This window comes from Panthera uncia (genome assembly GCF_023721935.1).
Source record: "Panthera uncia isolate 11264 chromosome A3 unlocalized genomic scaffold, Puncia_PCG_1.0 HiC_scaffold_11, whole genome shotgun sequence".
NCBI classification, from domain to species: Eukaryota; Metazoa; Chordata; class Mammalia; order Carnivora; family Felidae; genus Panthera; species Panthera uncia.
Genome location: NW_026057578.1, coordinates 10,848,478 through 10,873,977, shown reverse-complemented (window position 1 = coordinate 10,873,977; position 25,500 = coordinate 10,848,478). Strand labels below are relative to the sequence as shown.

The window sequence follows — 25,500 nt, the reverse complement described above, 5'->3', positions numbered from 1 at the left end:
GGGGGGGGGGGGGGGGTGTGTGGAAGGAACAGCCAGGCCAAGTTCCAGCGGCAGGGGCATGGCCCGAGGGGGAAACATGAGAAACAGAGAGGTGCTCACGTGGGTGGACCTCAGCGGCCAAGGGCAGGAGTGGGCAGGACTAGACCGGGACCTAGGGCCACGGGGAGGACTCTGGATTTGATTCCGGGGTCCTGGCCACGAGCGGGGGTGAGTTGGCCATGAGCAGAGGAAAGACATGATCCGATTTTCACACTCACGGCTGCAGGGCTGGAAGGTGCTGGAAGGGCCGCAGGGAGACCACAGACGTGGCTGTCCAAGTGGACGTGGACTGAGCTGGCCGCATTCCCTGAATCAGAACCTTCCGGGGTGTGAGGAGCCCAGGCCACGGCGGGAGCGTGTTTCTCGGAAAGAAGTTCCTGCCTTTCTCCCCGCGGAGCTGCCCAGCGGTGGAAGGAGCCATCCCTGGGTCAGCCCAGAGCCTTGGCTAAAGGTTCCCTCCGCACCAGCCGAGAAGCTTGAAGACAGAGAGGTTCCCAAAGATTGGGAATGACCTCAGTGCTGTCGCACAGGCTGGTGGACGGCGATGCTTGTGCCCAGTGGACAGGTCCCGGCTGCGGAGCGAGTCAGCTCTGCACGGGAGACTCAGGCAGGAGTGAGGCCAGGTGCACGGAGGTGTGCGTGTGCGTGTAACAGCTTAAAAGGCGAAGACACGTATTTCACACCTCTCTAAATAGGCGTTGGAGCCTCTGTAAATGAAGTTGGAGCGGCCACCAGGGGTTGGGTGGGGCGCAGCGAAGCCTGAGAGCTCTGTTGGAGAGCGGGGTCCCCAGACTTTGCCAAAGGTCGGGGTCATCGGGGGATCTTCCAGAAAAGATTCTGATGCCTGCAGCCTCTGCCACCCCTGCCCGCCGACCCAGGTATTCTAATGTCACTGGTGTGGGTGCCCCCTGCCCACGGGGATTCGAAAAGCTCTCCAGCAGAGTTTTAAGCCCGGAGTGACCTGGATGGATTGGTGTGTTGGAAAATCGCTGATTGTAGGGGCACCTGCGAGCAAGGCCCGGGCCTGGGGGCCTGGCCTGGTCAACACTCCCCTGGTGATTCCGGTGGCCAACCCGGTAGGGCCCACACAGCTCCTCTCTTTTGTGAATGAATGCCCTGTGTCCAGCCGCAGCCCCCTGAGGGACCCTGTCTGTCCTGCCTGCTGCTTTGTCCAGAGGCACTGAGTGACTTCGTACGTATCAGTTAAAGAAACATCCTTTATAGAGGTGCGGACTCCCCTCGTCCTCCTGCTCAGGTTGGGGGTGGGGGGGAACTGGGCCCTGAAGCCACGAGGTGTGGGGTCGGATCTCGACCCTGTGCTCGGGGCCCCTTCCTGCCTTGTCTGCTCATCTCCCGCGGTGCTGGACGGTCGGATGAGGTGAGCTGCAGGAAACGCTTGGTGCGGGGTCTGGCCCGTAGTTAGCAGGCTGGGAACGCCAGCTACGATTGCTCACTTCCTCATTCTGCAGATGTTTATGGAGCAGGTACTGGGGGCAGACGTCGTGCCAGGCGCTGGGAGGGAGAATACGCGGGGGACGCTTCTGTCCGTGGGGACAGAGCGGGTCGCACACTCGCTTCTCTACAGTGTCCGGCTGTGGGGATTTCAGCCTTTCGCCTCCACTTGTGCCGAAGGTCACAAGTTCTCACTCCCCAGCGCGGCCTCCTGTAGGCCGAGAAATCCGGGGTTAACTTCCTGACCTGCGTACGTGAGGCCAGCCCTCGATGGTGCTTTTTGCTTTGCAAAACACAGTTGCTGAGCCCGGGGTCCAAAGGAACCACGGGTCCCCCTTACGCTGTCTTGCGTTCTGAAATTATCCCTTGGTGCAGGTGTGGTGGAAATTTGGCCTGTGGGGTCTTTTAAAATGAATTGGAGGGGCGCCTGGGTGGCTCAGTCGGTTAAGCGTCTGACTTCGGCTCAGGTCATGATCTCGCAGTCTGTGAGTTCGAGCCCTGCGTCGGGTTCTGTGCTGACAGCTCAGAGCCTGGAGCCTGCTTCGGATTCTGTGTCTCCCTCTCTCTCCGTCCCTCCCCCATCATGCTCTGTCTCTCTCTCTCTCTGTGTCAAAAATAAATAAACATTTAACAAAAAATAAAAAAATTTAAAAAATGAATTGGAGTTGGTTTTTCTTTTTCTTTTTCTTTTTGTAAGTTTATTTCTTTTGAGAGAGAGAGAGAGTATCCCAAGCAGGCTCTGCACTGTTAGCGAAATGTGCCCAGTTTTGCTTTTAAAATAAGTTTTGTGGGGCGCGTGGATGGCTCAGTCAGTTAAGCATCCAACTCTTGGTCTCGGCTCAGGTCGGGATCTCATGGTTCATGGGTTCGAGCCCCACGTCGGGCTCTGTGCTGACAGCTCAGAGCCTGGAGCCTGCTTCGGATTCTGTCTCCCTCTCTCTCTCTGCCCCTCCCCTGCTTACTCTCTGTCTCTCTCTCTCTCAAAAATAAACTATAAAAAAATTAATAAAAGTATAGGAACATGTCACAAAATCCACAGGTCCCAGTGGCCGTGGAGTGGCACAGAACCCCGTCCTACCCAGCTCTGTTCCTGTCTCTGTCCCCTTCCAGCATGACGGGTCCTTTCCCATCCCCACCTGTTACCTCCCATTTGTGCATCCTGCTTTTTTCACTCAATATGTCTTGGAGATCTTTCCGTATGAGTACGTAGAGAGCTGCCCGATTATTTTTAGCTGCTAAACAGAATCGCAGTCTGGATTACAATTCAGGCAGCCATTCTTCTATAGATGGGCATTTGGGTTACGTACATCCTTTTACTCTCACAAAGTCTGTTGCAGGAGGAATCTCTGTACTCCTTTTGCATTTGTGCCAACATGTCTGTAGGATAAATACCTGGGGGGGGGGGGATCCTTCCTGGTTTGCAGGTCCCACCAGCGCCGCCTGGAGAACCCCTTCGTCTGCTCCTCCCTGGGCTTCCCCCCCACCCCCCCGCAGCAGGCCCCCGCTCCCTTCCCCCTCGCCCGCCCATTCTGTGCACAGGGTTGAGGCTGCTCTTTCTGCCTCCGGTCAGGCTGGTGGAGGGGCGGACAGCCACCTTGGAAAGACCTTTACTCCGCTGTCATCTGAAGGGGCCCCCGTGACCGCTTCTGGAGAAGAGGTGACATTCCTACTTGCGTGCCCAGGGTGAAGGCAGGCCCCACAGTCCTCGGGCCTCTTCATGTTCACCCCCACCGTGTACTCGGGGACCTCAGAGGAAGCCGGGGGGGGGGGGCGGGGGCAGGCAGCGGCTCTTGGTGTCGGCAAAAGGCGAAAAACCCACCTGGAACTCGGCGGGGCTGCCCGTGGGTGTCCTCTGGACGGCAGGTAGTCGCCACGTTCTAAAAAGTGGGAGTCTTCTCATAAAAAATCCAATGTCTGGCTTCTCTAAAAGTGTTGCTGCAGAAGGTATAGGTCTTCAGTGGCCCTGTCCGTGGCCTGGCTGAGTGGACCTTGTGGTTCCTAGGATTTCCGTGTGTGTGTGTGTGTGTGTGTGTGTGTGTGTGTGTGTGTAAACAGCATTATTGTGATAGAATTCGTATGCCATATACAAGTCATACAATTAAAGTGTACAATTTAATGGCTTAACATTTTTTTCAATGTTTATTTATTAGAGAGGGAGAGACAGACTGTGAGTGGGGGAGGAGCATGGAGAGAGGGAGACACAGACTCCCAAGCAGGCTCCAGGCTCCGAGCTGTCGGCACAGAGCCCGACGCGGGGCTCGAACCCACGAACCGCGAGATCGTGACCCGAGCCGAAGTTGGACACTCGACTGACCGAGCCGCCCAGGTGCCCCCATATGTGCTTGTTTTAAAGATACAAATAGGCCAGAGGTGTGAAGGTCACATTCAGCCTGCAGACAGGTTTGTTTGGCCATCGTAGTGTGTTTTAAGTTGGGGCGTTAGTTTTGAATTTTCAAACTGGTTTGCGCCAACTCCTGGAGCACTGTCTGTCTTGAACGAAACCGGGTTGGCACGTTTCCACCTGGCTCACTCTGCTGGGGTCAAGTAGCAGCCGCCCTCGTCCGACGGAGAAGGGGCCTCCTGTTGGCCACAGTCCCCACCTCTCCCTGTTGTCTCTCTGGCGGGAAGCTGAGTATTAACTTCCATTCGTTATCCTGCTCGTGCCGCTGTGGTTCTTGGAGAAAAGTAGAAGGTCTCTTGGAAAAGTGAGAAACGGAAAGTCAACAGCGTGCAGAAAACATGTTCCCGCGTGGTGTGTTCGTTTCCTGCCTCACTTGTGTCCATTCCAGTTGAGTGTGGAGAGCCTGGTTGGGTCCCGGCTGCAAGCGTCCTTTGTATGGGTCTCCGGCCCCTCACCCAGAGCCCGGAAATTACTCAGCGGACTGTCCTCTGCTTCCATCCCGAGACAGAGTCTGAGGCTCGTTTTCTCCCGATTTTCAAATGGGAAACCAGGGCACAGAGATGGTCGGAGCGCAGTTAAGACCACACAGCATGACATGCCGGGGCGGGGCCGAAGAGTGGTCTAGGCTGCTCTTCTCAGGCTACGGCTCCTCCAGGAGGGCATATTTCTTCCTCCTTCCCTCGCTCATTTTCCCTCCCTCCCTCCCTCCCCCTTTCCTTTCCTGCAACAAATACGCCCTGGGCACCGTACTGGTCACCAAGTGCCAGGTAACAAACTACCCCAAATCTTAGTGGCTGAAAACAACTACCGTATGATGGTGCGGGACGCGTGGTCTTGCGGGTCTGCTCCCACGGCACCGGCCGGGCCGAGTCACGGGGCTGCGTTCGGCTGGAGGGTTTGCTGCGCTGCAACGTGGCCTCGCTCACGTTGGGCGGTTGGTGCTGCCTGGGGCGCCTCGGTTCTCCTCCACTTGGCCCTTCGTGTCCTACAGCCTCTCCAGCCGCGTTGCCTGGACTTCTTCACACGGCTGTTGTCCTCCAAGAGGGTGACTCAGATGCCGCCGGGTCTCTCGAGGCTAGAGCCGGATGTCACAAAGAGCGGTTTCCGCCCATTCTGTTGGCCAAGGCAAGTCACAGGGCCAGGCCAGATTTGGGGGCGGAGTCCGATTGCCCAAAGGTATGCAGATGGGAGGGAATGGGGGCGGGGGGGGGCATCTTCAGAAGCGTAAGCACCTGCTATGTGCCAGGCATCGCCCTGGGCCCTGGGGACGCGGCGGTGAGTGAGAGGCACTAAGACCCCTGGAGCTTTCATTCTGGTGGCAGAAGAGGACAGGACAGGTGAAACATGTAAGATGTTAGACAGGGATGGAGGCTGAAGTCAGAAAGAAGTTGGTGCGGGACAGGGAGCGGGGGAGCTGCAGGGCCAGGGAAGGCCTCGATGAGGAGAGACGTTTGAGCCGCGGCTGGGAGGAGGTGCGCGGTGAGCTTTGTCCGTGATGGGAGCCGCGGGCGCGAAGGCCCCGGAGTGACGACGCGGTTGGTGTGGCTGGTGGGGAGCGGGCTGTAGGCGGCGAGGTCGGAGAACAGATGGAGGGTCCAGGTGGCGTAGGGCTAACGAGGCCTCCATTAGGTGTTTGCTGAGGGAGGTGGGGGCAGGAGAGGAGTCCTGCTTTTTAATTAAGCTGCAATTCACGTAATGTAAAAAAATTACCGTTTTGAAGCGTACATTCAGTGGTTCTTCATAAGCTCACTGTGTTGTGCAGACATCGCCGTGACCTCATTCCACAGCAGTCCCCGCTGCCCCCGCCAAGAAAGGAACCCCATGACCATTAGCACTCTCCTTCTCCCTCCCCACCCCCCACCCCAGCCCGTGATCTCCTTTCGGTCTCTGTGCGTTTGCTTCTTCCGAACACTGCCCAGAAAAGGAATCACGTAGTACCTGGCCTTTGTGTGTGGCCTCTTTCAATGTTTTCGAGGACCGTCCGTGTTGTAGCAGGTGTCGGGCTGGCATTCCTTTTCAGTACCGCGTAATACTCCGTAGCGTGGCTATGGCCCGTCTTGACTGTCCATTCATCACTTGACGGGCCTTGAGTCATTTCCACCTTTTGGCCGTCGTGAATACCTCCCAAGTTTTTGTAAGAACACCATGATTTCCGTTCTCTTGGCTTTCTTGCGGGGTCGTAGGGCAACTCTGCGTGTAACGTTTTGAAAGAGCGCCGGACTGGTTTCCGGAGCCGCTGCCCCGTGTCCCATCCCCACCGGCGGCGGGGGAGGGCTCGGGTTCTGACGGGGTCTTTCGGGGGAGGAGACTGAAGGGGGGCCAAAGAGGAAGCAGGGACCGGTGGGAGAGGACAGCACCCTGTGCCAGGGCGGTGGCGCGAGGGGTGGACAGAAGCGGTCGGGTTTGGGCCACATTCCGGAGGCGGGGCAGGGAGGATTTGCACACACAGTGGACGGGGTGGGCCGAGAAAGGACGACCTCGAGGATGCTCTCAGGTGTTCGGCCTGAGCAGCGGGCCAGTGGCGCCTCTGCCGAGTTGGAGAAGACCACGGCGGGGGGTCTGTTTGTGGGGTTTTGCGCCCGTCACTCACGGGCGGGAAGCCATCCCCACTTTGGGTTTGGGGCCTTGCCCCGCTGGGAGGCTCCGATTGGCATCTTGGGAGACTTACGTAAGGAAGAAGCAGAGGCCATGATTCCCGCGTGTTATCAATGCCCACCTGCTGTCCCCACCGGCGGTGCCCTGAATGTCACTCTGAGTGAGCCATTTGCCCTTCTTCCCCTGGGAGGGGGACGATTTATGCCCAGGGAGTTGCACAGCATGACGAGGGCATTCATTTTGCTGATGGGCTGGTTAAAAAGGCGTGTGGGCTGCGGCCCGCAGGACTCTCGCTTCTGAGGCCACTCAGGGGATTAGCTTGAGAGAAAATTGTCCCGTGAATGATTTGCGGGCGTGGTGGGTTGGCTTAGCCTGAGCTCCTTCCTGTTGGTTGGGAACGTCTCGGGGCTCGTTCCTCCTTAGCTGGCCAGTCGGCAAATGCTTCCTCTACCCTCTCCTGCGTTGGGGCACTTGCCCTTGGTACCGGGAGGTGGGGGAGAGGGGGTCGAGACCACAGCTGACAGACGGCCGTAAAGGGGACATGCTGCCCCCTCTCCAAAGAGCCTCTTGGGACTTACAGACTTCAGCTCTGGACTGAGAGTGCTCAGGGTCAGATCTGGCTTCAGTACGTGTTAGCTATGTGACCTTGAGCAAGTGATGTGAGCTCTCTGGTCCGAGGGGCAAGCGACAGCACCTACTGTGCAAAGTTCTTGTGAGCCTCCAATGAAATAAGCCATATATGGCTATTGGCCACCGCGTTTGTTATCTAGGGAGAGAGGCACATAAAGCAGCCACTTATTATGCACCTGTTGTATGTCAGCACTCTGTCAAACGATTGAACCACCTTTATTACGTGAGGTTAACCTCTTAACAACCCTGCCGAGTGGTGTGGCTTACAGGTGGGCCAACCGAAATGCAGAAGGTAAGCCCTTCAATTAAGGTCACGTGGTTGGCAAACGAGAAGGTGGGATCTAAACCCAGGGCTGACTGGCCTCCCTCCTGAACACTCGGCCATAGGCTGAGATGTACTTCCTCTCTTCGGGCCCCTCTGGAGAAGGAGGCGGCCCATCCAGCCGGGCCCTGGGCTCTCATGTCCCTCTGCAGGTTTTGATTCGGCCTGGCGTCTGGGGTTTGTACACCTGCACTCTGGAGGGAGCCTCCGCCCCCTTCTGTGCCCCTCTCCCTCGCCTCTGCAGCAGAAGGAAAGAAACCAGCCTGCCTCTCTCCTGTCCCTGGGGCCTCTCTTGGCTCCTTCTTCCCCTCTTAGTGCATTAAGGGCAATTTTTTACCGCGATCTTCCTTTTGGGGGGCAGAGAGAACGTCCTGTGAGTCTCTTAGTCCTTTCTCTGCTGTGGTCCCCTTCTCTGTCAAGCCTCCCCCGTTCAGGCCCAGAAATAGTCCCAGCTGTGAGATGAAGGTTCCAGAGTTTAAAATTGCAACTTGGTACTATTTTTACTCCAGCCGGAAAGATGTTTTTCTGCACATTCGTTTATGCTGTTGTGGTAGCGACGGCTCCCGCCGCAGGCAGCAGGCTGTGGCACTGTATGAACATCTCTCGGGGGACGAGTGGGTGATAAGGGGAGCCTTCAGGTCGGGGGTGGGGGGGCAGGTACCAGGCCTGCCCAGAAACGTCTGGGGTCGCTTCCCTGGCACAGAATGATCTGGCCTGGTAAGCCATGTTCTAGATGAACTTTATTCCTAGATGCCTGGTAATTAAAAACACATACAACAGGGGCACTTGGGTGACTCATTTGGTTAAGTGTCTGACTTCGGCTTAGGTCATGATCTCACGGTTCATGGGTTTAAACCCGGCATCGGGCTCTGTGCTGGCAGCTCGGAGCCTGGAGCCTGCTTCGGATTCCGTGTCCCCTCTCTCTTTGTCCCTCTCCCACTCCTGCTCTCTCAAAAGTGAATAAACATTAAAATAATAAATAAATACATACATACATACCAATTGGAATGCCCAGGTGGCTCAGGTGGTTAAGCGTCCGACTTCGGCTCAGGTCGCGATCTCACAGCTTGTGAGTTCGAGCCCTGCATCGGGCTCTGTGCGGACAGCTCGGAGCCTGGAACCTGCTTCAGATTCTGTGTCCCCTTCTCTCTCTGCCCCTCCCCCACTCACGCTCTGTCTCTCAAAAATGAATAAGCTTTAAAAATAAGTAAATAAATAAATAAATAAATAAATAAAACCCCAGCTATTTTTAAGTCATGAAAATAGTAAATACTTGAGGGGAAAAAGGGTTCAAACTAATTTTTACACGAGGGATTTAAATGGGCTTGTAAGTTGGCAGATCCTTTCACGGTCATGTTTGGCTGGGCCTGTGGAGTGTTAAAATTTTTTTTTTTTTTTTAATTTGAGCTACCATTTAAAAATCGGGACATTTTCCCTAAAGTTACAATTTCTGGCTTCTCTTGCAAAATGGAAGGCTCTGGGAGTGCTGAGCGTGTCTACTGATGGCCGCTGGCAGCTGGCTGTTCTAGACTTGGGCAAATGCTCCTCAGATTGCCACAAGCCCCAGCGGGCTGCCTTACGTCACTCGTTAAGTTACTGCCCAGCCCTAGTACCTCGAGTTGGGGACCCTTCAAGTCTCCCTTGTCAGACCCCATTCCCCATTTGTGCTCCCCAGGGCTAAGTAAACCCTGTTAATAGTGTTGCCAGGTGAAGTCCAGGGCACCCAGTTAAATTTGAATTTCAGATTGAATCATCGTTTAGTGTAAGTACATCCCCTGACTCTGGGCACTTCGGTCTGTATCATTCCAGGCCTTTCTGTCAAGCCATGTACGTTGTTTGCGTGTCGTCACAAGAATAGGTTTACGTTCTACGTCTTCTACATCTTGTGTGAACCGTCCATCGTGTTTCCCAGGAGGCATTTCTCAGAGTTTGTCAAGAGCACGCTTTGGGGCTGTGAACTCAAACCTCCCGGGGAATCCTGGCCCCACCCCTTGCTAGCTGTGTGCCCTCCAGCAGGGTTACCTGTCCTCTCTGAGCCTCAGTTTCCTTATCTGAACAGCGGGATGGTAAGGCTAGGTTTGTTCTAGTCCTGCTCATATTTATTTATCTCCTCTCCTTTGAACGCTGCCTGGAGTGGATGGGCCGTGGTGGCTTTTCGCCAGGCCTCTGTCCACAGGTGTCACGATTGCTGCCTGATCACCACTACTTTAAATGAGGCCATGAGACGTTTTGCAAAGGGAAAGGAGGTCTGAAGGGAACTGGGCAGATAATCCTTAGTTTGCTTAAAAAAAAATTTAAAAAAAAAGTGAAGGGCGTTTTTCTCCCTGGAAACCACTTGCTAATCTCCAGGATATTGTCTCTTTTCAGGCGAAGGAGGTGGAGGAGACCATCGAGGGGATGCTCCTCAGGCTGGAAGAGTTTTGCAGCCTGACCGACATGGTGAGTGTCTGCCCGGGAGGTTAGGCCCAGGCCAGACTCCAGGTCCTTCCTGGAGTTTTCTGGGGAAGCCATTTTGGTGGCGATTTGGCAACCAGAAGGAATGGGGGCAGCAGCCGACGGTGAGAGCAGGACCAGGCGCGCGCACTCTCTCCCACGGTCTCTCAACACCAAGGCTTCCTGAGGCGGCCATCTTGATAGTGCCCATCCCCCCCCAGATGGCTCTTATTCCACAGAGGAGCCAGGAGTGGGCCACCAGGTGGCACTCTCGGGCACCGATACGGGGAGCTGTTCAGCGGGGATGCTAAGACTATATTTAACTTTCCTCGGCTCTGCGCGGTCCGCCAGGCAAACATGGAGACAGCCAGGAAATGGCTTCAGGCCTGCAAGGCCTGGGAGGAGCCTCTTGCCCAGGCTGTAGCCCGAGGCAGGGTTGGGCATCGGGTTCCTTCTCAGATCCTTTTGCCGTCTCTGCTGTTGCCTCTTACTCTGTTTTGTTGGATCACATCCTCTTGGCTGGGTGGGGGAGATGGTGCCTTAGGCCCAGAAGACAAGGTCTCCACTACAAATTTTGCAAAAATCTCCTCCAGATCCTTGTGTCCCCAGCATTGTTGCCAGCCAGGTGTGGGCCCCTGAGGAGCAATGATAGAACTTTCTGGAAGCTCCCAGCACTCTCGGTTTAAGGCCTGAAGGCCTAAAGCGTAGAGCTCCATATTGTGATCAGGACCCGTGTCTCGGCTGGACCCAGTGGGGTAGATTTGTGCGCCTGTGAAGCACGTGTCCGGAGAAGTGTTTCTGAGAGCCCAGGGGAGGAACGGTCACGTCAGCCCTCTACGTTTATTGAACACCTACTTGGTGCAAGGCACAGTGCAAAGTGCGTTTCCCGTATCAGCCCATTTCTCCTTGAAGCAGGCCAACGTGACGGGCACCCTGTCATCCCCATTCATTCAATAGGCCTCCCTTGTGCCACCCTTGGGGACACAACAGTGAACAAGACAGAAGTGTTCCCAAGAGGACCTGTGTGTGTTTCGCTCTTGAGAACCAATTTTCTAGTTTGGGTGTGGGTCCGGGTGGGAGCTGGGTAATGAGGCAGACTTTGAACAGCCCGGACAGCCCTTTCTTCATCACCGGCCGTTGGACACCTGCCCCTGACTGGGTGCCGGGGTGAGCCCGAGGATGAGAAGAAAGTGGACCGTGTCTCCCTTCCCTCTGTGAGAGGAGCCCACTGTGTGTGACCAGCGCTGTCATCCAGTGTGGCAGCCCTCGCCTGAAGGTGTGTTCAAGGTGCAAAAGGAGACTGCAAAGGTTTTGAAGAGGGAGGGTCTAGAAGGAACTGGGCACATGATCCTAAGACTTGATTTGTTTAAAAAAAAAAAAAGAAAGAAAAAGAAAGAAAAGCAGAGGCGTTAGATTCTGCCTGGGAAATTGGGAAGGCTTTGCAGAGCAGGTGGTGATTAATTTGGGGCTTTGAAGGAGGAACAGAAAGAATTCCGCCGCTGGGGAGGGTGAGTGTCCAGGCAGAGGCACCGGCCCGTGGGTATGGTGTGCTGGGCACAGTGTGGACCAGGGGGGCCCAAAGCCAAAGGGGTAGATTTGGAAGATGGGTGGACTGGTGACTCAGGGACGTTTTGTTCTCAAGTCTCAGCCACCCTCCTCCTTGAAAGGAGACCCACGATCCGCCTAAGGGGCGATCTTGGGGCCGGAGTCAGCCTGGATCAGGAGAGGGGTCAGGCCACCTTGCCTTTGAAACCATCAAGGCTTCCTGTGGTGGGGGAGCCTGTGTGTGTCGCCTAGAGGCCAAGGCGTGAGGCAGTGTGCTGACAAGCCCCTCCTCTAACTGGAAGCCTGGAGATGCATTTATGCAAAGGTTTTAATACCGAGATCACACACATGACCCATGGACCCGGTCCCGCCTGCAGATATGTTGACTGTTTCTGGAAGGAAAAGAAAAAGGAATTCACTGCTGACATTTATAGAATGTCATGCAAAAAAAAAAAAAAAAAAAAAAAAAAAAAAAAAAATCAGGGTTTCTGGCTTCTTTTGGAAGAGCAAAGTTCTGGCTCCCTTGGGTGCTTGGTCCCACCTGGCCAGCATCGGCCGGAGTTGTGTAGTGGCCGCCCCACCCTGGACAGCGTGTGAGCTCTCAGCCTGTCACTGGCCACTGCTCCTGTGGGGCCCCCTGACTCCGTGGCCGCCTGCCAGGTACGTCTATCCCATGCGCAAATGTTTTGTGGGCCGAGAGTATGTTTCTCTGTATTTGGCGTCCTACTGAAAAAGGGCAAATGACACCAGACCAAGAGGGTCCTGTGTTTCAAGAAAGGGAAGAGAGCGCGTCTCCCACGGGAGTGAAGACCATTTCTTGTGTTCATACGCAAACGAGCGTGCCTGCGTTAAGAGAATGTGCCTGGTACGATGCTTTTGTGGCCCCTGCAACAGTGCGCGGAGTTACGGAGACCCTCTTGGCCCCGACACTTGATGCTTAGTTTCCCTGGTGCGCCTGCACGCGTGGCAGAGAGAGGTGTCCAGCTCGGGGCCTCCTTTTCTCTTTTGGTGCAAGCTAGGGATGAGTGGGGACCTCTGGGGGGCAGGTGATGTCACCCCATGGACGTTGTCCCCAGCTCCCTGCTTTGGCCTTTGGCAACAGTGGTCGAGTTAGAGGCCTGAGAGTGGCCAGGCTCCCTGGTGCATAGTCCAGAGAGAAGCCGCGCCTTTTCCGGGAAAATCAGGCACTTAGGAACGAGAGTCCGGCTTCCTGTCTGATGCATTAAGTGCATTGCCAGCCTGCCCTTGCCCTTGATCACCCTGTGTGACTGGAATTCACCAGCCTGTGCCTGCCACCTGTTTAGACCTTAGACGTGAGGCTCGCTGCTGCCACTTCAAGCTCCGACTCCTGCTGCTGCGGGTTCTCGGGCACAGCACGTGCCCTCTCCCTCCCTTTCTCTTCTCTCCTGTAAATGGAGGTCGTGGTTCTGTCCGTTGCCGCATCAGGCAGTGGGGTAAAACGACCACCCGTTTACTACGTGGGCCAGGGCAGGGCACAGAGGGGATGTGGTTCCTGCTGGGGCGGGGATGTCCGCCGTGGCCCTTTCTCCCGCTTGTCTGACGTCTGGGCTGCGAGTGCCGATGGCCGGGGACCGGCTGGTGTCCCCTCTCCCCATGCAGCCTGTCCTCGGGGCTAGTTCGGGCTCCCTTGGGATGGCATCAGGCCTCCCAGGGCAGGCATTCCGACAGATGGGAAGTGGGAGCCTCCGGGTGTCTGGACGCTTGGGTGTGCCAGCGTCACTTCTGTCCTATTTTACCGGTCAGACCAGTCCCACAGGGCACCCAGATCCAAGGGGAGAGGACACAGACCCCGCGTGCTCACGGAAGGAATGCAAAGGACTTGTGGCCCTCTTCAATCTACGCAAATGGTATCTGTCTCCCAAGAGTTACCGTGCGGACCGGATGAGGTGGGGATACGCGCTGCCCCTCCCCTGCGGTGACCGCAGTGCAAGTGTGGGCGAGGATGTGGGGCAACAGGAACGCTCGTCGCCTTGCTGGCAGAGATGCAAGAAGGCACAGCCACTTTGGAAACCGGCAGATTTTCAGAAAGTCAAACATGCACTGACCCTGCATCCTGGCGACTGTCATCCGAGATAATTACCCCAGAGAAGCGGAAAGCAGAGACTGCAAAGCCTCGCACCCCAATGTTCGCAGCAGCTTTATTCGCGACGCTCCTAGACCAGAAAGAACCTCGGCGTCCATCGGCGGTAGAAACGAGGCAATCAGCTGTTGTTTCTTCACACCCTGGCCCTCACGGCAACGCGAAGGAACAAACTGCACACGACATCAGTGAGGTCTCTCCCGAGTGTGAGGCCCGGAGAAAGGAGTCGGGCACAGAATGCGAGCTGTGGTGGCTTCCATGATCCGAAGTTCAAAAATATGCAGAACGAGTCTGTGGTGATGGGAAGTCAGGCAGTGGTTGGCTTTGGGGGCGTGGTCACGACTGGAAAGAGGCAGGAGGGAGCCTTCCGGGGTGATGGGATGTTCCACACGGTGGCCTGGGTGGTGTTTACCCAGATGGAAACGTGCTCACAAAATACGTCCAACTGCCCACTGAAGGCCCGAGCACTTTGCTGTATGTCGTTGCCATTCGATTAAAAATAGTTAAAAATAATTGCTTAGCAGGGTGCCGGCTCTGTATGCGGCTCTGTGTAAATGTGGCTCCTGGGGTCACCATCGTCATTACGGAAGCACCGGGAGGTGGTGACAGTGATGAGGATTTGTAAGGCCTTCAGCCCTGTGCCCTCTGGAGTTCAGGCGGCTCATCCGGGCCCTGGTAACCCCCACCCCTGGCAGGGAGCGGACTCTTTCTTCGCTCACATAGATGGAGAAAATTCCCTGTTGGCCCTGGGCCAGCACTTGCATTTGGCATTGGTGTGTGTGCTTGGGTCAAGTGCATTTGGCTCTCCTTCCTGGGGGCCCTGAATCATCCTGGACAGCCGTCTTTGCTCGGTGATAACCCCCACATCCGCTGCCCAGACTTCTGGGCTCCGGAGGCCAGCTCTGGGGAGGTGGTGGCAGACTGGGCTGGGGAAGGGTCGGCCAGGCCAATCAACCAGGTTGGGGGTTCGTCCTGGCAGAGGCTCAGATAGGATCGATTCGTCGCTGACCTCTCTGTGTGCTTCTCGGTCGCGAACGAAACGTGCCATCTCAGATTCCATGATGATGCAAAGTAGGTGTGAGAAGCAGAATGTGTTGCTTTCCTTGGACTCCCCTGGAAGAAGAGAAGGGCACAGCATGGCCACAGACGCCCTGCTGGAGGGACTCTAGGGAGTGGTGAGAGATCACAGTTAACCAGAGGGGACAGCTGTCACAGCTCCACACAGGACATGGTCTCAGGGTGGCCCGGTCTTCCGATTTTTCACAAGGAGCTAGAAATCTGGGCTTCTAAGGGAAACCTCCTTGTTTTCAGATCTTGGCATCTCGCTCGGGTGGGCTTTGGTTTTTTTTAGACATGATGCGGGCTGGCTCGGCAGAACGCGTCTGCAGACCTCTGGTGTTAGAGGTGACCCCGGACCAACCTGGATGGTAACCTTCCACCTCCCACTTTGCAGCCTTGGGACCTTGGGCTGGCTCATTTCGTTTTTCCGTCTTGTGCAGCATCACCACCCATGAAAGGTTAAAGATAAAATCGTTTCTGATTCACAGGGTCTGTTCTCAGCACCAGGCGAAAGCCTACAGAGTGCTGGCATCATGCCCCTCCTCGCCCTCATTTTCGCCTTACAGTTCCCAGCACGTGGGGGAACCAAGAGGAAGCGTTGGGGGCCTTTTGGACCCCAAGGATTACTCTCTACTTTCCCCCCATGAACGCACAGACCGCCATGCAGGCAGGGGTAGACAGCCCCCCATTATCCACAGTTTCAGCAAGTGGAGAGGGGACTGCCTGCCCAGCCACAGACCCCCTCTTCCTGGGGTTCCTTCGAAGCTAGAGGGAGGCAGGGACGCACGTCATCACTCTCCCCTCTGCAGTGTTCCCCTCACCCCCTCAGGGTGGGTCACTGGGACCAGGCCCTCCTGACTGCCCTTGTTCTCGCCCGATTCGTTTCTTGAGAAATGAGCAGAAAGAAAAGATCTGCGTTTGATCTACTGTGTTCTGACCTTGCCGGGAGTTATCTGCTCTTTGTTGCATTACTGAATCACAGCAATTTCTCGAGAGTTCAGCCTTGTGGAGGGATGGGTATGTCTCCAGAAGTTTGGCCTTGGGGGAGCCCAAGGGAAGATGTTGAGGGCTTTTTCCTATCAAGGGTAACAAACGCATGTGCCCGCGGGAGCCAGGCAGGATCTGGACAGGAGTGAAGGGGGCAGGGGCGAGGCATGAGGGAGGGTGGTGACTGAGGACACCAGAGAGCCCATGCCCCACCCGGAACCAGCAGCCACGGCTCAGCCCGGCCTTCGGTGCCTGGGGGATGTAGGCCCAGTGTTGCCAAAGCGTCTGACTTCCAAGACGTGTTGTAAATCCCCACTTAATCACTTGAATATTTTAAAGCTGTATTTATTATTTTATTTTGGAATAGTTTTAGATTTACAGGAAAAGTGAGAAGATAGTATGGAGAGTGCCCACACGCCCCTCATCCAGTTTCTCCCCCCTGTGCTAACATCTCACGTCAGCCACAGGACCTTTGTCAAAACTAAGAAACCCAGGGGCGACTGGGTGGCTCGGTCAGTTAGGCGTCCAACTTCGGCTCAGGTCATGATCTCGTGGTTCCTGTGTTCAAGCCCCGCATCAGGCTCTCTGCCCTCAGCACAGAGGCCGCTTCAGATCCTCTGTCTCCCTCTGTGCCCCTCCCCCACTGGTACCCCCCCTCCTCCCTCAAAAATACATAAACATTAAAAAACCAAAAAACAAACAAAAAACCTAAGAAACCAACACTGGCGCATTGCTATTCACTACTCTCCATCGTTAGATTTTGATTTTGCCAGTTTCCCGTTAACGTCCAGGATGAACGCGATCCAGGATCACGTGAGATCCCACATCGCGTTAAGTCGTCATGTCTGCTTAGTCGCCTCCTCTGTGGCAGTTTCGGTCTTTCCTTGCTTTTCACGACATTGGCAGTTTCGAGGAGCCCTGGTCAGGTACTTTGTAGAAGGTCCCTCCATTTGGGTTTGTCCGGTGTTTTTCTTATGGCGAGACGGGGGTTGTGGGTTTCTAGAGAGAATCCACACAGGTGAGGTGCCTTCTCATCACGTCGTGTCTGGGGCACGTGGCACCCACACGCCCTTGCACCCACACGCCTAGCTGATGTCGCCATTTCTGCTTCCCCATCGTTTGTGGTGTCCATCTTGTGCTTTGGGTTATAGTCCGATATCATATTACGTGTTTTGTTGTCCACATTGTTCCAGATTTGACCATTCGTCTCTTTCAGGTTGGCTCCTGTGTTCCTTTGACATGCCCCGTCCTTTATCTTTTTTTTTTTAATGTCTACTTTTGAGAGAGAGAGAGAGCAAGCGTGTGGTGGAGTGACAGAGAGAGAGGAGGACAGATGACCAGAAGCAGTCTCCTCGCTGACAGCACAGAGCCTGAGGCGGGGCTCGACCTCGTGAACCGTGAGATCATGACCTGAGCTGAAGTCGGCCGCTCAACCTACTGAGCCACCCAGGCGCCCCTGTCCTATATCTTCTTAAACACTCCCTTACAGGGGTGCCTGGCTGGCTTGGTCAGAGGAGCACCTAACTCATGATCTTGGGGTCGTGAGTTTGAGCCCCCACACGGGGCATAGAGATTACTTAATAAAAACAAGTTTAAATAAATAAATAAATACTCCCTTACATTCTGGCACTAGAAGATTCTCCAGGCACTATGTTTTCCCTGCCCCAGCCCTAGAAACAGCCATTTCTCCTAGGAAAGTTAGAAATTAAGTCATATATTAAAAAACTTGGAGTGCCTGGGTGGCTCAGTCGGTTAAGTGCCTGGCTTCCGCTCAGGTCATGATCTTAAGGTTCGTGGCTTTGAGCCCCACGTCGGGCTTTGTGCTGACAGCTCGGAGCCTGGAGCCTGCTTCGGGTTCTGTGTCTCCCTCTCTCTCTGCCCCTCCCCCCCACTCATGCTCTCTCAAAAATGAATAAACGTTAAAAAAATTTAAAAAGGGGCACCTGGGTGGCTCAGTCGGTTAAGCGTCCGACTTCGGCTCAGGTCATGATCTCGCGGTCTGTGAGTTCGAGCCCCGCGTAGGGCTCCGTGCTGACAGCTCAGAGCCTGGCTTTGCTTCGGGTTCTGTGTCTCTGTCTCTCTCTGCCCTTCCCCCGCTCACGCTCTTTCTCTCAAAAATAAGCAAACATTAAAAAAACTTAAAAAACAAAAAACAAAACTCACTCTGTGGGCCACATCCAGGCATAGCTGGTGTTGTTTCATCTCCAGAACATTCTTTGAAGGGAAGAACCTGTGTAGTGCCCATTTTATAGATAGGGAAACCGAGGCACAGGGAGGTCAGGGCAGAGACTGAGGCCACATGCCACCCTCTCGGGGCCCGTGTGTGCCCTCGTGGGGTCAGGGCATGTGGGGCAGGAGGATACCCAGGACAGTGGGCTTGGAGCCAGGCACCCAAGCAGCACGGCGGCAGCGCTGTGACCAGAGGAGGAGAAGCAGGAGGGGACAGCTCGGTCTGGGACGTTCGGGGAACGGGGTAGCGTCTGAGACCTGGGGCAGGGAGGGTGGTGTCAGCCCGCAGGGCGGTGGGAGCGGGTTCCGGGAGGACCACAGGCGGGTCTCGTGTATTTGGGTAGAAAGGCGAACAGATGCGGTTTTCAGATCATGTTTAACATGAAAACTTTGTGCTGAGCTGTCTCCCTGCGTCAGTTGTCTGTCGCTGCTGAACCCGGGTCCCGAGACGTGGTGACGTGAAACGACGGCCTTCCCCACCCGGCAGCGCCTGTGGGTCGGGAGTGTGTACGGCCCCGCCAGGTGGCTCGGTGGCCCTTGCCGCACAGGCTGCCCACGGGGAGTCGGCTGGGGCCGCTCTCGTCTCGAGGTTCAGCCGGGGCAGGACCGCATCCGGCCCAGTCGGCGGGGGTGCGCCTCGGTTCCCCACTGGCGGGTGCCGGAGGCTGCCCTCCGTCCCCAGCCGCGTGGGCCTCTCTGTCGCCTCAGTTTACTGGTGGCTGAGAAGGCAGGTGAGGAAGGTGGGGGGGAGAGGGAGCGTGCACGAGCGAGCCAATGAGAGAGAGAGAGAACAAACTGGAATGACAGTCCTCTGTGTGACCCTGTCCCCAGAGTGCCATCTCTCCTTTTGGCCGAGTCCCTTTCGTTAGAAGCGAATCGCCAGGGCCAGTTCACGGTCCCGGGGGGTGGGGGGTGGGTCACGCAGCGGCTGTGCAGGAGGCAGCGGTCACTGGGGAGCGTGACAGGAGCCGCCTGTACGAACCCTGCCAAACACCCTGCCGGACGGTCTGTCCTCACCGCCTGCCGAGGAAGCCGGAGCCATTGTCACTGCTTTGCCGTCCAGATAAGCAAAGGAGGGCTCAGAGAGGTGCAGTGACTCGCCCGAGGTCACACAGCTCAGACTCCAGCCTGAGTCCAGCCTCTAGGGTGCCCGCTGGTGTTCCCCGACTGCCCTCACACTCCAGCTCCAGCCTGGCCTCGGAGCTTAGCTGAAGACGCAGATTCCCGGCTGACCCCAGGCAGACTAAACCAGACATGGAGGGGCCTGGGAATCAGCATCGGGCAGGTTGCCGTGGGGGATCCCGATGCTCCCTGGAGTCTGAGAGCAGCTCCCGCATCCTAAGGACATGATAACACGGAGATGACGTGTCTCTCTCTCTCTCTCACACAGTGACGGGTTAGGCGTGGTCTTTGGCTCTTGAGGACAAAAACAGAGGCAGAGGTGTCCGATTTCAGGGATCACGGGAGAGGTGTGGCTTCATTAAAGGTCATAGCCACGTTGGGAGCCCTTCCAAGCAGAAGAAATTGAAAATTAAATGAGATGGTGTGCGGGAAGTGCTTAGCGCGGTGTCTGCATATGGGAAGCACTTTGATACTTGGGAGCGGTGGTTTTCATTCACGTTATTAATGAATGTTAATGATCATTAACTTGTTGGTATTATTAATTTCAGGGCAGTGAAAATGTGACTTACCCGACTTGGGTTTGGAGAAGAGATTTCGGGTCTTTCCCTTTGCTCCAGTTGAGTGGTTTAGAAAACAGATCTTATTTTGGGACTGGTGTTGGCAGGTGTTCGTGGGGGAAACGGCAGTAAACGATACATGGGTCGGTCTGGGTCCCCACTCAGGACTCTGGGTTCTGGGTTGTCCCCGGGTCTGTCCTTGTGCAGGATGCCGCTCGACATCGTGGCCATCCGCGAGGTCCCTGCAGACCCTGGGCAACCCCGGAGGCAGGCCGGAGGCTGGGGTAACGGGGCAGAGGGCCTGACGAGCTGTTCTGTTTCTTGCAGATCAGGAGCGACACTTCACAGATCTTGGAGGAAAACATCCCACTCCTTAAGGCCAAAGTGACAGAAATGCGTGGCATCTATGCCAAAGTGGACCAGCTAGAGGTGTGTCTGAGATGATGAGCTTTCTTTGTGAGACCTGTGGGCCTGTTCTGGTTCCTTCCTCCTCTCTTCCAAAGTGCTGATTGGGCCTCCAGAGCGTCGGGTGTTAGACCCAGTACAGGGGGTTGGTGGCGAAAGAGGGCGTACTTACACGGTATTGTAAAAGCTGTGACAAATATGAATTCATATAAAGTACCCCACTTAAAAGTCCAGGTATGGGGCGCCTGGGTGGCTCAGTTGGTTAAGTGTCCGACTTCAGCTCAGGTCATGATCTCACGGTTTGTGGGTTCAAGCCCTGCGTTGGGCTTTCACTGCCCCTCCCCCACTCATTCTTTCTCTCTCTCTCTCTCTCTCTCTCTCTCTCAATAAATGAATAAACATTAAAAAAATTTAAAAATCAGACTTTTTAAAAAAGGTTTTTTTATTTATTTTGAGAGAGAGAGTGGGGGGAGGGGTAGAGAAAGAGGGAGAAAGAGAGGATCCCAAGCACTGTCAGCACAGAGCCCCATATAGGGCTCGAACATACGAACCGTGAGATCGTGACCTGAGCCGAAGTTGGATGCTTAACCGACGGAGCCACCCAGGTGCCCCTAACAATCTGGCTTTTAAGCTGCTTTTGGAAATTCAAAAGCTTTGATAGCACTTAGCTCACATTTCTTTAAATACTTTAATCTCCAGGTTGTATTTTTCAAGGTATAAATACATGAAGTACACACATCTTTTTTTTTTTTATGTTTATTTTTGAGAGAGAGAGAGAGAGGGAGAGACAGAGTGCAAGTGAGGGAGGGGCAGAGAGAGAGGGAGACCCAGAATCGGAAGCAGGCTCCAGGCTCCGAGCCGTCAGCACAGAGCCCGACGCGGGGCTCGAACTCACCAGCTGTGAGATCATGACCTGAGCCAAAGCCAGACGCTTAACAAACTGAGCCACCCAGGCGCCCCTGAAGTACACGCATCTTCCGTGTATAGTTCAGTGAATTTTTACACACATAAACCCCCATGTGAGGACGACCCAAATCGAGAAGGAGAACGTTTCTAAGCCCCGGGCTGTAATTTTGTAGAGCCGGGTGGCACCTGCCCCTCAGACAAGGCCCGTGTTCTCCAGCATACCGCAATCCCCACCACGCCCTACTGCCTCACTGCTGACTTCCCTCACCTGCCTTGTTCCCGTGTGAGCCACCAGGCTAAGCACATCGTAGCTCATTTTTCTCTTCGCTGCACGGTACCCTCACTGTCCCATTTCCCAGAGGAAGAGCATAAACTCCAAGAGGTAAGCAGCGTTCCCAGGGTCACACAGCTCATTCCCTGAAGCTGGGACCTCAGCCTGCGTCCCCTGGAGCCCAAGCTCTTACCCGTACCGGGGCCCTCAGCTTGGGATCCTGGCTCCTTACACAGCGAAAGCCCGGGAGGCTTGAGGGAGCTTGCAATTAAATAGCGGTCACCTGGACGGAGGGGACGTGAGCCGCTCCGAGCCACGGAGGAAGGGAGCACGGCAGTCACCACTAGAGCTGGCAGAGTTAACATTCTTGTCAGCAGAGAATGAGGCAGGAACATAATTAAAACTTTGCCCTTGGAATCGCTGATTCATTTGAATTTTATTCCACACATTCGACCGAGGAAAGAAAGAAAATGGGAAGGTTTGGAGCCCTGGCCCAGCTCTCAAGCCCAGTGCTTCCCTTAACAGTCAGCCCACTGAGACTTACTGAGGGCCTACTGTGTGCGCTGCGGGACTCTCACGGGGAGAAAGGCAGGTGCAGCCCGCGGCCGTGTTCCAGCAGGAGGGGCCCGGCCGCAAAGCGCTCCCACAGTGGTTCCCGGTGGCCACCATAACACATGCCCACAAACTTAGGGGCGTCAAGCGACATGGGTTTATATCTTACAGCTCCTGATGTTGCAAGTCCCAATGTGTCTTATAGGCTGAAAACTGAGGTGTTAGCGGGGCTGGTTCCTTCTGGAGGCTCTGGGGGGCCTTTTCCACCTTCCAGAAGCTGCCCGCATTCCTTGGCTTGTGGCCTCTACCGCCTTCCAGTCTCTCTTACGCTCTGACCCTCCTGCTCCCCTCTGACAAGGACCCTGTAGTCCCCCGGGTCACCCGGCATCATCTCCCCGTCCTCAGTCCCATCTGCAGAGTCCTTCTTGCCCCTATAATATCTTCGCAGGTTCTGGGAATGAGGATGTGCCCTCTCTGGGGGCCGTTTTCCTGCTGACCACAGTGGCCGAGGGAAGGAGGCAGGTGCTCTGGAGGAAGGTGCTGCCCGAGGAGTGGAAAGAGCCCCTGGAGGAAGAATGGAAGGGGTGATGTTAGGTGGAGGGGGGACGGGCAGGGGGGACAGCTCGGGCAGAGGCTCAGAGGCAGGACGGAGTTGAGCTCGGGGGCAGGAGGGACATGGGGACGCTGGGAGGATCCCGGGATGGCCTGATGATGGGAACGTGACCAGAATGGGGCTGGAGAAATCGGGCAGCAGGAGCCCTGTTGTCAGGATTTTGGCCTCTTCATCCCAAGCGATGGGGAGCCACTGATGAGACAGGATAGTCCCCACGGCAGGGTGTTGGTGCTGTTGACGCTTCGGGCCTGACATCCTCTGTTGTGGGGCATCCTGTGACGTAGCAGCGTCCGGGTCTCCACCCACGAGATAGCATTCCCCCTCAACCCTGGCTCTAGAGTCCTACTGCCTGGGTTCGGATCCTGATGCTGTCTCTTTCCTTGTGTGACCCCCCTGGCAAATTCCAAGTCTCTGCTCCCCTGTAAAATGGAGTGACAGTAGTGAGGTTCCTGAACCCAAATCTTTTTTTCTTTTCTTTCTTTTCTTTCTTTCTTTTTTTTTTTTTAGCATTTTTAATTTATTTTTGGGAGGCAGAGAGACAGAGCATGAGCGGGACAGGAGCAGACAGAGAGGGAGACACAGAAGCCAAAGCAGGCTCCAAGCTCTGAGCTGTCAGCACAGAGCCCGACGTGGGGCTCGAACTCACAAGCAGTGAGATCTCATGACCTGAGCTGAAGTCTGCCGCTTAACCGACTGAGCCACCCAGCTGCCCCCTTGAACCCAAATCTTACCAGTATTTACTTGGCCAACATTACTTGAACGCTCGTTATGAGCTACCCTGAGATATGGGTATGAGCGTCCTGGTCCCCTGCTAGTGGCCTGTGGGGGTGCTGGGTGAGGACCTGGGCTGGATGAGATAGGTTGGCTGTGTCAGCACCTGCAAAGCAGGGGCCTGGCCAGACCTGTAAGAGAGACCCGCTTCCTGGGGGTCTCTTCACACGAAGGACTGAGAAATGAAGGAATAAGCCTGGTGGGGGGGTGGACAGCTTGTGCAGATGTCCCAAGGCTGCAAAGACCAAGGCCTTTCAGGCAGTTGTGGGTGGTGTAGATAGAGCTCAAGGTTAGGGGTGGGCACAGACTGACCGTGTTGGGCCGAGTCGTGGAGTTTGGACCCCGTGGTGAGAACGACAGGACCCTTCAAAAGTGATTGTAAATACTATACTATTATTCCCTCCCCAACCCCGAGAAAATCCAAAAAGACTTTTTTGAAGCGTTCCATTCACAACCCATGGAACACCGAACACGTGCTAAGAACTGAGTGTATTTACATGGTTGTGCAATCATCACCACTACCTGATTCCAGGAAGTTTTCATCGTCCCCCGAAGAAACTCTGTAACCACCAGCAGCCACGCCCCAGCCCCTGGCGGCCACACATCCACTTTCTGGCTCTATGGATCTGCCTCTTCTGGATGTTTCACACTAATGGTATTATACAGCCTGTGGCTACAATGCCTGGCTTATTTCACTCAGGATGATGTTTCAGGGGTTCATCCAGGCCGTAATATGTGTCCGATCTTCATTCCTTTTTTTGGCTGAATAATATTCTAGTGTGTGGATGGACACGCCACATTTCGTCTATCCTTCATCGGTTGATGGGTACTTGGGTCATTTCCCCTTTTTGGCTCTTATGAATAATGCTGTGAACACGCACGTCTGCGTTTTTGTGTGAATCTGTATTTTCATTCCTCTCGGGTGGAAACCTAGGAGTGGAAATGCTAGGTCATACCAGAACTCTTTTGGGGAACTGCCAGACGTGTTCCAAAGTGACGTGACTACGGCATTTTACGCTCGCACCAGTGATTACTACGAGTTTTAGATGGAAATGGCACACTCAGATGCCGGCAGGATCCGGGGCTATACTGAGTGACCGGGTGCTACACGACCAACCCCAAGGCCCCCTCCCCCATTCCTTCCAACAGCTGCAGCTGAGAAGCACCCATCCCCTTCAGTGGGCTAGGATCACCAGGCTGCCACAATCCCCACTCTGCCCTAGAGTCTCCCCAATGTTGAGGCTGAGTGGCATTTGCCTCGTATCAGCCTCCCCTGGGCTGTTGCTTTCCTTAGAGTAGAGGTATTTCTCTGTAACTGGGTCTCTGTTAAAAGGAGGAAACACTGAGCTAGTCCAGGGGGGTCTTGGACGAGAAGCCGGTGCGAAAATACATATTTCCCACTATGAAGTGTGTGCTTTAGGAGCTTATGAGAACCTGATGTGCATTGGACCGGGACAGGTAGATTCCAGAGCCATGTGGCCCCGGCCCCAGAACTGCCCCTTGGGTAGCTCTGTCACCCTCCAGAATCTGTTTCTTCCCTGTAAGTTGGGAATATGTCTTCCCTCCTGGCAGTCATCGTGGGGCATTAGGCCAGCAGCTGGCACTAGGTCCCTGAGGTGCTCGGTGAAGCCCAGCACTGTTCTGCTGGCTGTTGCCACAGACTGAGGGGTGAGCGTATCCGGGACAGCTGCTCGCTGTCAGGGCCTCCCGGGGTGCCCAGGACCACCCTGCTCTCAGATCAGTGCCACCTGCCAGGAGGGGCTTGGGGACCACAGGGTGACCTCTCAGCGCAGCACTTGGGCCTTTCTTAGTTTTGGTAATAAAAACTAGCACACACAGGGCACCAGGGACTCGAAGTGCTTTCCTCGGGAGAAGGCGCTCCAGCCCACGGCCGCCCCGGAGGACAATCCCGTTATTCGTCCCACCCGACCGAGAAAGCAGGGGAGGCACAGAGAGGTGGGGTGATCTGCCCATGGTCACACAGCTAGGGAGCGGCAGAGTGGGGGTTGCAGAAGTCTGCTCCTGAGTGCTCCCCAGAGCCAAATGTTGGCACCTCTCTGCAGACAGTGCTCCGGTCTGAAGCGGGGACCTTTTGCCCGAAGCGACCATACACGTCAGTACTGACCAATATGTTTTAAAACAAAACAATGGGGCTTTCCTCTCTCCCCCCTCCCTCCCTCCCTCCTGCTAGTAAAAGTAGTATATTTTCACGTAGGGAAGATTACGTAGGGGGCGCCTGGGTGGCTCAGTCGGTTAAGCGTTCGACTTCAGCTCAGGTCATGATCTTGCAGTTCGTGGGTTCAAACCCCATGTCGGGCTCTGTGCTGACCAGCAAGCACCCTGGAGCCTGCTTCAGATTCTGTGTCTCCCTCCCTCTTTGCCCTTCCCCCACTCGTGCTCTGTCCCTCTCTCTCAAAAATAAATAGACATAAAAAATTTTTTTAATAAATAAAAAAAAAAGACTATGTACGAGTCCCCCCTATTCCCGAGACCACCAGAGTGGTCACCAT

At 55.2% G+C, this 25,500-nt stretch overlaps 1 protein-coding gene across 2 annotated transcripts in view; it reads left to right on the top strand.

Annotated features, from left to right (window-relative positions):
• The window catches only part of BCAS4 (breast carcinoma amplified sequence 4), a 65,858-nt gene that overhangs the window by 5,560 nt on the left and 34,798 nt on the right, over nt 1-25,500 (top strand). For both annotated transcript variants that reach the window (XM_049649881.1, XM_049649882.1), the window contains exons 2-3: nt 9,807-9,878; nt 19,800-19,901. In XM_049649881.1, coding sequence (XP_049505838.1) covers nt 9,807-9,878; nt 19,800-19,901 — 174 coding nt within the window. The remainder of the gene's footprint in view (nt 1-9,806; nt 9,879-19,799; nt 19,902-25,500) is intronic.